The 13,460-nt window shown below is 45.8% G+C and overlaps 1 protein-coding gene across 1 annotated transcript; it reads left to right on the top strand.

The window, feature by feature from the left end:
- Window positions 1-1,344: 1,344 nt before the first annotated feature.
- Window positions 1,345-13,319, top strand: LOC108011479 (uncharacterized). Its single transcript, XM_070995576.1, has 7 exons — window positions 1,345-1,654; window positions 1,731-1,857; window positions 5,680-6,069; window positions 6,538-7,265; window positions 7,326-7,601; window positions 8,183-9,167; window positions 10,164-13,319. Exons 1-7 carry the CDS (start codon window positions 1,360-1,362, stop codon window positions 13,237-13,239), a joined length of 5,877 nt encoding a protein of 1,958 aa, XP_070851677.1. The 5' UTR covers window positions 1,345-1,359; the 3' UTR covers window positions 13,240-13,319.
- Window positions 13,320-13,460: the final 141 nt, after the last annotated feature.

The raw sequence follows: 13,460 nt of genomic DNA, 5'->3' as shown, positions 1-13,460 counted from the left end.
GCCTGAAAAACAACACAAAAACCATCAGGCGATGAAAGAGAGAATGAAAACTTGAGCAAATTAAGTGATTAACTTTTAATACGCTTAATATCAAAAATAATTCCAAGAATTTAATCTTTTTCTTGCTCGAACATCATTTTTATCAACAACTAGTGACTTAATATTTTTAAAAATGAATCCTCTTAGTTTTGGCATGACTCATCGAAAATAAAATTTCAGCACTTGATTAAGTCAATCAACTCTGGGCTAAAAAGCGTATTCAAATAACAACAAGCGCTAAAATCACTCGGCCAAAACAAAATAAAATAAATAAAACTGCAGAAAAAGTACAGAGTAAAAGCAACAAAAAAGTAGAGGAAAAGAGAATAATATGATTAGGCGATAATAAGTTGCAGTTGAAGTTAATTTTGTATTATTGTAATTAGCAGTGGGCAGCTTAAAAAAGGCCAAATTAAATAATCGCAAGTTTTTCGCTGTTATTTTTTCTTGCCCCTGCCGTTTTTGATGTTATATGTTCACAGTTGATGTTGCTGATGTAATCGCATCGTCTGAATCACGAAAGAAGCAACACCAGCAATTATGCCTCGATATTGGCGACCCAAAGCGACGTAACTCTATCGATAATTATGTTTAATTCGCCCCTTATCGAGTCCAAACTGTTTCTTTGCAACTTTTACACCCAAGGGGTAGATTTTTAAACGATTTGTGATTTATGGGGACTCAGGCAATCGGCATCCAATTAACTCATTAACCAAATCAAAACTGCTTACACATAATCCACAGAGTCTGTTCTTCTTATTCAAGTAGGGGTTTCAAATTATTATTCATATTTAAATTTGAATAGAGATTCAAAAGCAATTTAGCAAATTAGTATGGATCGTCACTGTTTAAGTGCCTATGGCACTTGCTCAATTTAAGGATTTATTATAAAAAGTTATGGCAACCTAAACATGAGTTAATATACAAAATCAAACAATTTTTGAATCATACACCCCTCTTTCTCTAGATTATGATAAATTTTTAAAATATATTAAGGCCTTTAGAACAAATAGTTTGGAACCGAAAAATATTTTTATCGATCTTACTATCCTAAGGGTTTCTAGGATTGGAATTAAAAAAGAAATTATTTCATGATGTCCTTTTAAAGCATAATTTTTTGAGCATAAAAAAAAAATACCATTCGATATTTTTTTAATTTTTAAAACTTAAACTCATAAGACACTATTCGAATTTAAGAAAACCATTGATCTATAGCCCCGAACCCACTGACACCATTGTGCCTTCCCACGGATTCCTTGGGCCACCTTTGGTCGCACTGAACTTGACAGCGAATAAACCATTCCAGAAGTCGCCGCTGGAATGTTGCAGCCATCACTTCTGGTGGCGTGGCTGCTCCTGCTGGTGCACTTGGAAAATGCCAGCGGCAAGCCGCCCACCAAGGAGCTGCCCCGTCCGCTGATCCCGCTGCACGGCCAAGAGGAGGAGGAGGAGCTGCACCCGGAACTGGAGGCCAAGGCGGCATTCCAGGGGATGCGGAATGGACGCTCGCGGCGTCCCACCCTGATGGATGTGGCCTTGCAGCAGAGTGTGCGGCAGGGACTCGATGCCATGGCCGAGCTATATGGTCGCATTCAGCCGGAGATGTTGCGCAATGGTGGGTAGCTATATCCATACTACTCATTCCTAACCCTGAATCAAATCCTCCAAATCCTCGGAATGCCCCGCTAAAGGCCAGACCCTGCAGGACAACCATCCGGCAGCCATGTTGGCCCGCTTCAATGCCCCCACCACGGACTCGGAGCGTCGGGAGATGGCCGCCTATGCCACCATCGCAGCAGCCAAGGCCTTTCGCAAAAAGTAAGTTCCAGGGGTTTCCATGGGTGGGTGTGGAAATGGAGGTGGGTATGGTGATATACACATGCGGCTTGTGGCGGGCCATAAGTTCATCAGCCGCAAATACGTGGCTATGACATATGAAAAAAGTTATTGGCCAAAGCGATGCGCATGATTAAAAATCAAAGTGGGTTCGTGGGTGGGCAAAACAGTTGGCATCACTAGGGTTGACTTATTAAATACCCTAAAAATAATAATCCTAAAATATAATATAGATTCTTTGTCTTAAATAGGAAAATCTGGGAGAAACAACATGAATTCAGTTTTATTTTTAACTCAGTAAAGAAAGTGAAGTCCAAAGATAATTCTACGCTTTCAGTTTTATTGGGCAACATTTCTACTTCTTTGAGAGGCACTTTCTGAAATCAAATAATGTCTGCTGTGAAGTGTGGGGAATTTCTGAGATTCGTGGAATATTTTACCAACGTTGCCAACAAAAATAGCACCCCACGCCCCCGAGCTCCCACGATAAATGGGCATGGTCACTCTCGAGTTTCTGCCCCTGGGCAATCTAATGCAAAAGAGGCAACCACTATGCACAACAAATAAAGAGACAAAGGCAAAAAGTAAGCAATATTATCGAGTTGAGGATACCTCCCCCTGAATGCCTCTGTCCACAATTACCACCGGCAACTTTCTCGCTTGATTAACGAGTTCTACGGCATCCATGGCAGCGGCTTCGGCGGCAGCAGAGCTAATGAGTTGGAGCTGGGAATCCGAATGGCCTGGAAGTGGGCTCAAGTGGAAGTGACTTCCCCGGAGAGTCCCCCCCCCCAGCAAATATCGAATCGTAGCCAAAAACGATGGGAGTCCAACTGCCATTGCTCATGACTAAGAGTCAACTTTCACTTTGACATTGAAATGCCGCATAATTGGCAGATCCCAAATCCAAACTCAATACCATATCAGACTATACGAACTGCACAGAAAAAAGTTTTCTAATACCAAAAAATTCAAGGGAAAAGATTATATTCAATTTCAAATCAATTTCATATAAAGAGTCGGGAATGCCAAAGAAATCTCTAGAGATTTTTGTTCACTTGCATAGGTGCCTAAAAGTATGCTTCAATATTCTAAATCAGGAATACCAACGCCAAAAATGCCGTTTTATATTTTAAAGCCTACTTTTAGGCGCCGTTTAAAGAGATTTAATATAAATTGAGATTTAACCAATATAGAGCTGGTTTTTTCCACTGTATGCGCATTGAGGATAGGTGAAGGTAAATAAAAGCGGTCCGGGTTAAACGACCTCTTTGGTCAAGCAGCGGAAATGGCAGAAGCCACCAACTCTAACTTCAGCTCCAACTACATTTCCATCTCCGTTTTCATCGCCGATTGCTAGCAGTTTTTCCAGTTTTTCCGCTGGCAGAGTTTTCACTTTTCACAAGCTGTGAAAATCCATGCGATTTTCCACACAAAAAAATACGCGTCGAGGCGAGAACTTTCACCCGGCGGACGTTGAAAAGGCAATTCACCCAACTCAGGTGAATTCGACTCAGGTGCAATGAGCTCTGACCGCGTCGAATGCAAAGCTGCCCGAAATCGCCTTTATGTAATTGCAATCAATGGGGCGACAAGGAATGTCGAGACATCGTCCCAAAAGAAAAAAAATACAGACAATTGCCAGACAAAAGATGCTGACCATTAATGGAAAATGCCTTTTGGTCCACTCGATTGTGGACAATCAAATTACGAAATGGCCAACATGTTTGGTTTAATTAAATATCAACAAATGCCGTCAATGGTCGACTGATGATGATGATCGTTGCCGATGGGGCTCGTTAATGGTGCCAAAAGCAGCATTTAGCCAAATTAGAAGCCAAAGAAAGCGACAGCGTTAGAAAAATATATCACATAGGTATAGCTACATATATAGCCGAACATCTGGGGAGCTTCAGCTTCAGCTTCACATTCGGCATTCGCAATTTGATTACATCAAGTCGTCGGTCGACGGCAACAAAAAAACAGGGAAAGGCAAAGCTTCAGCTGCTGCGACGTCGACTGAGGCAGCGGCGGTACAACTGATACGCTGGCGAAGAAAAAAACCAACAAAAAAACAGAAACTAAAACATGAGGCGACTTTCGTTTTCTACCAGCCAATTCGGCCTCAAGCTCCCCAAGTCATACGAAAGTTGAGTATTGTGCTTTTTTTCTCGGCTGTTTTGAGAGGGCATTGAACTGTCGTAGCCGCTGAAAGAAATAAAAAACCCACGTTGCGGCTGCGCTTTTTGCGTCGAGATTGCGTATACGCCGCGTGAACTCAAGGCAAAGGGCGGTTGCCCCTTTAATGGGATTTTCTTCGAATAAAACAATGCTTAATACGAAAATTGTGCAGTGGATTGATAACTGCACACAAAGAGCTTGGGAAAAAATGCATTTCCACTTTCACCTGCTGAAATGTTGACGACAAGCTGGAAAACTGGAAAAACTTGCCGAAACGATTATACACTTGCGCATCCCCTTGGCGACCATTGAAAATGGCATTCAATCATGGCTAATTTACTTGGATATTCGTGTGTAGAAAAGTGAAAACTCCTAGAAGATTGATCTAAAGACAGCAGGAAATTACATGCCAGGCAGGAAGTCGAGATGGCCAACCCATGTGATCTGGGCGAGAGAAAGTAGAAACGTCGATATGGTCTTTTCATCTTAGATCAATTGATGGGAAAAGCAAAAAGCTATTAAAAGCAATCAAGAAACTGTACTATCTTTTTTTAAAACTATAATTAAGCTTTAAGTCTACTCAGTCGTAACTAATGAATTATATTAATAGTACCATGATTCTGAGATTCAATGCTTAAATATTGAAACAAAATCATGGTATTATCAACTTAATTACATAGTTAAGCAATAATTCTGTGTTTTAATGCTTAAATATTGAAACAAAGAATTATAATATTCTTTAAACTTGAAAGTCAAGTGATTTCATAAGCTTGTCTTATCTGCATTACACTTAAAATGTTTGAGCTTTTAACCCGCTTCAAGAGAATTCGTAAAGAGATTACATTTTTGAAATCTTAAGTCCGGGCTTACAGATATCAGTATACATGTTTCTGTTTAGATAACAGACAATTGTAATTTAAATTAAAGTAATTTAAATTTTTAGTTCATACAAAAAGGTTAATTATGTTTACTCTTTTTGTTTAAAATTCAAGATAAATTAAAATTTATTTTATTCCAAGTAAAAGGTTTCCAAGCACTAAAGTAGTTGATTTCTCTGAAATGACTTACTGGTTAGCCCATTCGGAACATAAACCATATGGTATACAAGTTCCATAAAAAGTGACCCTATATCGCCGACTTCTGCTTACCCATAAACGCACTTTTCACTCATTAAAAGCAGGCATGTTTCATGACCAAGTCATTATACCCCTCAAGATTGAAACGAAATGAAAATTGACGAAAAAAGAGTTGCTAATAAACGCGGCAAATGGAAAGCAAAAGCGGGTAAATTAAGCCAGCGGCTGCTCAGTGATTTCTTACGCGTTTTCCCGCCTCAATCTCACACAACGGCACTCGGTGGGCTTAATTCGATGGTGGATCCCATTTGGAGCCACCACCACCGAGTGGCGAACTCGTTTCCACCGACTTCGCAGTCGAGCGTTTTATAAAAAGAAGCCGGCGGCCCGAACAGTCGGCACTCGATCTCGAAATTTGAGCGCAGCCATGTCGTGTGGTCGTCCTCACCTGGTGGCGGGATGAAGGTCCCGGGAGGTCCTGGCACCTTCATCCCCCTGCCCAGCACTGCATCCGTCCATCAGCCTCGATCTCTTTGCTCTCCGGCAGCTTCCAGCACATCGATGAACTGGCCCGCCAGTCGCACACGCAGCGAATCTCCCTGAGACGTACCGCTTTGGAGGGCCTCTGTCCGCCGCGGGATCCGCCGCCCTGCATGCCCGCCTCGGAGCGGTACCGCACCCACGATGGGACCTGCAACAACAAGCGTCGCCCCAGGTGGGGAGCCGCCCAGATGCCCTTCAACCGCTTCCTGCCGCCGGAGTACGGCGATGGCGTGGACACGGTCAGGAGCTCCGCCGACGGCAGCACCTTGTCCTCGTCCCGCTTCGTCAGCCTCCTAGTGCACGGAGCCAGGGAGGGAGAGGCCCCGCTCACCCTGATGATCGCCCAGTGGGGTCAGATGCTCGACCACGACATGACCTCCACGGCCCAGCCGCGGTAAGTGCAGTCAGAATCTATTAAAAGTAGAGGTTTCGTTTCATAATTATTGAAAGTGGTTCTAGAAGTATTACAATACTGTTAGTACTAACATTTAAATATCATAATGTAACCGAGTCTTTAAAATTGTATTCTATCTTTCTCTACTCTTTCTCTCTATTATATAAAAATAACTATTAATTTTAGAACAGAATATCATTCTGTATCTTAAAAACACACAACTTTTCCGAAGATGAACCATTAAATGTTACTATAACCTTCTCTCTAGAGCAACAACATAATATCTTAAAAAACATATTAGTAACAGCTTCTAACTTTTATTTTTAAGAAAACAGTTTCTTGATTGAAAATAAGTCTTTTAATTTTATTATATCATTCTTTACTTATCATTACGTAATCATTTAAAATCCCAAAAAATGTTTATATAATTATCCTAATGTATGGATAACCCCTTATTTTCCTTCCCAGCTCCATCAATGGTTCCATTCCCAGTTGCTGTGGAGGCAAGGACTTCCATCCCGCCTGTTTTCCCATCAAAGTGCCGCTAGACGATCCTTGGTTGGCGCCTCTCAAGGTGCGATGTCTGGAGTTCCTGCGGTCGGCTCCTGCCCAGAGACGCGACTGTGTGCTCTCCTGGCGGGAGCAGACCAACCAGGTGACCTCCTACATCGACGCCTCACCCATTTACTCGAACAGCGCCAAGTCCTCGGACAATGCCAGAGTTTTCCGGCACGGCCTGCTCGTCTATGGACGTGGTGATCCCGCCGAGGATGTGTGCCAACGGGGGGCCATGGCCACCAAGTGCATTCGATCCGGGGATGGACGAAGTGGAGAGCAGCCGGGACTGCTGGCCATGCACCACGTTTGGGTGGGCGAGCACAACCGGATCGCCCTCGAGCTGAGCGAACTGAATCCCCATTGGAGCGATGAGAAGGTGTACCAGGAGACGCGACGCATTGTGGGCGCCATGTTCCAGCATATCACCTTCCGGGAGTTCCTGCCCGTCATCCTGGGCAAGGAGGTGGCCAAGCTCTTCGACCTGGAACTGATGCCCTCGGGCTACTACGAACGATATAGTTCCAAGGTGAATCCCACGGTGGCCAACGCCTTCGCAGCTGCCGCCTTTCGGTTTGGACACTCGCTGGTCCAGAACACCTACATGAGATGCGATCGTCACCACAATGTGATCAACAATAGTAAGTTTGGGAAAGGATATCCTGACTCATTGGTTAATAATCATAATTCTTTTCCTAAAGATGTCAGTCTGCATGAGGAGTTCCAGCGTGGTGATATTGGCTCGGCGGGTTCACTGCATCGACTTTTGCGTGGCCTGGCCTCCCAGCGTGCTCTGAAAAGGGATGAGTTCATCACCCCCGAGCTGACCAATCACCTCTTCCAAACTCCTGGTTTTCCATTTGGCTTAGACCTGGCTGCCATCAACATCCAGAGGGGCAGGGACCATGGAATTGCTCCCTACAGTGCTTGGCGAGTACCCTGTGGTCTCAGTCCCATCCTCAGCTGGGATGACTTTGGTAAGTTAAAAGCAAGTTCTTACGGAATTTAAATTTTTTTCATTATATAACTGGAGTTTATATTTTTAAGAGCCAATCCTCAAGACCTATGGCCGTTTATAACTGAACAGCATTGTTTAGGCAAGAAACACCACGTATCCCCAAAAAAAAAGTTTTGGATAGAAACGATGTACAGTTTCTTAGGCAATATTTCTTAGAATTGTCCATAAATTACGATTTATCATTTTTTTTGAGTCCATTCAAATCGATTTTACATAGTTTCCATAGGCGATTAACCCCATTTTTAATAGAATATTTTCGGAACTTTTAAGACAGTTCCATCCAAATCGATTAAGATTTCGTTTAAAAACATATAACAATTAGTCATATAATCTTCAAGACTTTCGAAAATTATTATCTTTAGTTCTGGGAAAATGTAATGAGATGATACTTAATAACAGGTAGTTGGATAAGTTGGGAAAAATTCAACACGATTTATTGATGTACATGTTTACATGTAGACGAGTTATTGTTTATTAGTTAGTCACATGTATTTCCCATTTTGTATTAACCTGAATTTACGTTTTCATATTTGTTTTTAGCCAACGTGGTGGGTCCGGAGTCCGCGAAACGCATTGGCCACGCCTACCGCAGCGTGCACGACATCGATCTGTTTGTGGGCGGCATTGCAGAACGTCCTGTGGTGGGCGGTCTGGTGGGACCGACCTTCGCCTGCATTATCGCCCAGCAATTCAGCAACGCCAGGCGAGGGGATCGGTTTTGGTACGAGAACGGCGGCTTCGAGAGCTCCTTCACACCCGCCCAACTGCACTCCCTGCGCCGCGTGTCCCTTGCACAGGTCCTCTGCCGCACCGTGGGTGGTGGCACCCTCCAGCCCCACATCTTCATCCCGGCCGAGTTCGAGGACAACGAGCGACAGACCTGCGGAGTGGGCGCCCTATCCCCCATTGATCTGAGTCCCTGGTTGGAGCAGGACCCCTTCCACAATCAACAGGTTACTGATCATGTGTTTACTATCGGTCAGCCGGAATTGGGTTCCGTGCAGGTCATCAAGGAGGACAAAGCAGGCTTCTCGAACCGAGTTAGACCCATTAAACCACAGGTGGAGATTAGCGCCTCCTCAGTAAGCGGGTTCCACCGGCCACCCACCAGTGGAAACTCCAGCCAAGTTAGTGACAAACTTGACATTAGACGTAAGACAGTGACGACCAAGAACACCAACAATAACAGACAGACCGCACCGACTAGGAAGACCCAAAATGGTGTTAACAACAAACTAGACAAGTCACCAAAAATAACAATTAACATCAAGAGCGTGAATGTGAGAAGACCGGAGGGATCGGGTCCCAAGAGAAGGGTGGTCATCAACAATGTGCCTGTAGAGTTACGAAGTTCGGTAGGGGGTAACGAAACTGATACAAAGACGGAAACGGGAATTGGAACTTTCACGGGAGAGGAAAACGAAGACGTGTTTAACGAGGACGACGAACTGGACACGGAGGACGTAATTGAAGTAAGAGCCAACAGGCATGACCCTTCAAAGACTACGGAGACTGACCAGAACAACTCAACTGAAACTGACTCAACGATAACTGCATTACAGAAGAACGAAAAAGACACCTCTAACAAACCAATTGGACAGTCTACAGAAGCACCCAAAACGGAAAGACGTGACTCCAGAGACCTGAAACAACAGAAGGGCACGAAGACACTGGACCAGACTGGTAACTCTCGACTAGAAGACCTTCAACGGAATCGGACCTTCAACGAAAAGGACTTTCAGACTATCTCCACCGTGAGCCTGGACCGCACCTCGGGGCAGACAAAGGCGCCCAAGATCAGTAAACCCACGAAAATGGACGTCGAACTGGGACAGTACAAGAACAGACCACTCTACAAAAGTCGCAAAAAAGTAGTGGATACGGAGACGGAAACGGGAATGGGAAAATTGACGGGGGACGAAAACGACTATGAATTCAATGAGGGCGAGCAACTGGACATGGATATGGTGGAAGTAAGACCCAACAGGAATGACTTTTCACAGACTACCGAGACAGACCAGAACACAGCCGAAACTGACTCAACGACAACTACATTGAAGAAGAACGAAAAAGACACCTCTAACAGACCACTTGGACAGTCTACAGAAGCACCCAAAACGGAAAGACGTGACTCCAGAGACCTGAAACAGCAGAAGGACGCAAAGACACTGGACCAGACTGGTGACTCTCGACTACTACACCTTCAACTGAATCGGACCTTTAACGGAAAGGACTCTCAGACTAGCTCCACCGTGAGCCTCGACCACACCACGCGACAGACAAAGGCGCCCGAGATCGGTAGGCCCACGAAAAGGGCCGTTGAACTGAGACAGTACAAGAACAGACCACTCTACGAAAGACCCCAGACCCATACGAAGACAGAAATAAGAACGAGAACTGTGACGGGGGACGAAAACAAGGATGGCTTAAACGAGGACGTGGAACTGGACATGGACGACGTTGTGGAAGTAAGAGCCAATAGGAATGACCCTTCAAAGACTACCGAGACAGACCTGAACACAACTGAAACTGACTCAACGACAACTACATTGAAGAAGAACGAAAAAGACACCTCTAGCAAACCACTTGGACTGTCTACAGAAGCACACAGAACGGAAAGACGTGACTCCAGTGAACTGAAACAACAGAAGGACACGAAGACACTGGACTATACTGGTGACTCTCGACTAGAAGACCTTCAACGGAATCGGACCTTCAACGAAAAGGACTTTCAGACTAGCTCCACCGTGAGCCTGGACCGCACCACGCGACAGACAAAGGCACCCAAGATTAAACCCACAAAAAGGGCCATCGAACTGAGACAGTACCGGGACAGACCCAAAAAAGTGGTGGATATGGAGACGGAAACGGGAATGGGAACGTTGACGGGAGAGGAAAACGAGGACGAGGAACTGGACATGGACGACGTGGTGGAAGTAAAAGTCAACAGGGATGACCCTTCAAAGACTACCGAGACAGACCTGAACACAACTGAAACTGACTCAACGACATTTACATTGATGGAGAACGAAAAAGACACCTCTAACAAACAACTTGGACAGTCTACAGAAGCACCCAAAACGGAAAGACGTGACTCCAGAGACCTTAAACAACAGAAGGGGACAAAGACACTGGACCAGACTGGTGACTCTCGACTACTACACCTTCAACTGAATCGGACCTTCAACGAAAAGGACTTTCAGACTAGCTCCACCGTGAGCCTGGACCGCACCACGCGACAGACAAAGGCGCCCAAGATCAGTAAACCCACGAAAAGGGCCGTCGAACGGAGACAGTACCAGAACAGACCGCTCTACGAGAGGCTCCAGACACATACGAAGACGGAAATGGGAACTTTGACGGGGGAGGAAAACAAGGACGAGTTCAATGAGGACGAGGAACTGGACATGGACGACGTGGTGGAAGTAAGAACCAATAGGGATGGCCCTTCAAAGACTACCGACACAGACCTGAACGCAACTGAAACTGACTCAACGACAACTACATTGAAGAAGAACGAAAAAGACACCTCTAACAGACCACTTGGACAGTCTACAGAAGCACCCAAAACGGAAAGACGTGACGCCAGAGGCCTGAAACAACAGAAGGAGACAAAGACACTGGACCAGACTGGTGACTCTCGACTACTACACCTTCAACGGAATCGGACCTTTAACGGAAAGGACTTTCAGACCAGCTCGACCTTGAGCTTAGACCGGTTTACGAGACAGACAAAGGCGCCCAAGATCAGTAAACCTACGAAAAGGGCCGTCGAACTGAGACAGTACCAGAACGGACCGCTTTACGAAAGGCCCCAGAAAGTGGTGGTCAACGGACCGAACGCCGACCAGTACGAGATTGAGATCAACATACGACAGACGAACAAGAATCCCGGATCACGACCCTCGACGACCGACTACGCGGAATACACGACTGCCCACAAACCTTACTACAACTCGAACTACGCCCCGCACTACGTGGACTATACCAGCACTACGCCCATTCCACTGCCAAGCTATGGTTACCACCAACCTCTCTCCGAGATTACCAATCAGGGTGTGAGGACCAAGCCACCGACCATTATCTATCTGAACGACAACGACGACAGACGGACAACGACCCGGGCACCGAACATCTTCCAGAACTTTCTGACCTTCGCCACGAACAGTTTTAATCCTTTGGGCCACCGACGACCCATGCCCACGACTCCATCCCCCATCTCCCAGAGCCACAAGGAGCGACCTCAGTTCGAGAACCATGTTGTTCACAGTCCCATCAGTAACTCACACATACTGAGCGGTGGTTCTGCCTCCTTCTCACCGCGACCGGGTTCGGTGCTCTCGTATCCGGTGGCCACCGGTACTCAGATTGGCGCAAATCCTGTTTCCGGTTTTCTGCACGCCTCCAGCAGTGCGGTGAGTTCGGGTAACTTTGGCAGTATCTCCGGAGTGGCCACTGCTAATGGAGCAGACAGCACTTTTAGCTTTAACATACGACCACGTCCTAATCCCGATCTTGGATCGGTTGTAAGCTCTTATCCAAGACCTTCTTCAAATCAGGGGGGAATATTAGGAGGAGGAGGGGGATCCTACAGACCTGACTACGTACCTGCCCAGAGCGAATTGTACTACGACAGAGAACTGAGCACTGACCAAAATCCCAGTCCCTTCTCCGGATCCAGTTCCGCCCTCAGACCACAACCACAGACATTCTACGGACGGACACCAGAACTCAAGGAGGCGGGCACAAACAACAACAACAACGAACTGACCCAAACGGAGCACAAACTGTACCTACAGGACTACGACTATGTGAGCAGGACTCTATCCAACTTGACCACCGACGAAAGTCATCCAACTGAAGAGGACTCGGACTACGTGTACGACGAAGACTTACCCAGCAATGACCTGGACCAGACGGAGACCCGGAAAGAGACGGACCCAACCGAATTTTCAACCAAAAAGTTTGACATGGACGGCTACATGCGACCACAACTGATGCGGGACTTGACCCAGAACTCGACGGGAACCAACGTGACCTTACTGGATGACAACTACGTAATGCCCATGCTAGAGAACAGGACGCAGACAGGTTACGTGACCGAGGTGCCCAAGCCCATGCTGTCCACCTCCAGCCGGACTGTGACGAACAGCAAGGTGACTGTCTTTCCGGACAGCCTGGGGAAACAGTTGGGCAATGATATCCTCGCAGACGAGACGGACGATTACATGGACGGGAACTCGGAGGCGCGGCTAAAGGCCCAGCGGCTGAAGCAACTGGCCAGCGTGGCTTTCGCACCCATTACAGTACTGACGAAACCGGACAGACCGGACAACTGGGTGATCTACAACAAGGCCAGCGAGGAACCTCCACTACCACAACCCCCGACAGTCAATATGGATGTGGCGCCCACCGGAGAGGTGCCCACACCCATTAAAAACTTCAACAACGCTTGGCTAAAGCAGGATCTTAAGGTTCAGCCGGAAACATCGAAAGTTTCCGTATCGAATATTAATACAGAAGATGTGCCAACCAGATCGGAATCCTCTAAAGAGGCGAGGACGGAAACAACTGTGGCAGCAGCGGCCAGTAACTAGAAATGCCAAATTAGCCCTAGATTACCTACTTATTTATTTCTACTTTAAAAGCATAAATTAAAATCAAACTATTACTCAAAGTTCGCATACTCTTTCCTTAATTATCTGACTAACTAACTAATTGAAAATACTAATATATAAAATTTAAATCATTCTCAGTATCACTGATAGGAACAATTTTAGAACACACCACTTATTCGAGTTAATTAGTGTACGAATTT

The sequence above is a fragment of the Drosophila suzukii genome, chromosome 3 (genome assembly GCF_043229965.1).
Source record: "Drosophila suzukii chromosome 3, CBGP_Dsuzu_IsoJpt1.0, whole genome shotgun sequence".
Lineage (NCBI taxonomy): Eukaryota > Metazoa > Arthropoda > Insecta > Diptera > Drosophilidae > Drosophila > Drosophila suzukii.
Note: the sequence above shows the minus strand (reverse complement) of the source record. Positions and strands in the feature narration are given on the sequence as shown.

Excerpts from the sequence above, each read along its gene's own strand:
- LOC108011479 (XM_070995576.1), top strand. The coding sequence starts at position 1,360 with ATGTTGCAGCCATCACTTCTGGTGGCGTGGCTGCTCCTGCTGGTGCAC. Across the intron at positions 1,655-1,730 it reads GCCGGAGATGTTGCGCAATG|GCCAGACCCTGCAGGACAAC; the intron begins GTGGGTAGCTAT and ends GCCCCGCTAAAG. Across the intron at positions 6,070-6,537 it reads ACCTCCACGGCCCAGCCGCG|CTCCATCAATGGTTCCATTC; the intron begins GTAAGTGCAGTC and ends TTTCCTTCCCAG.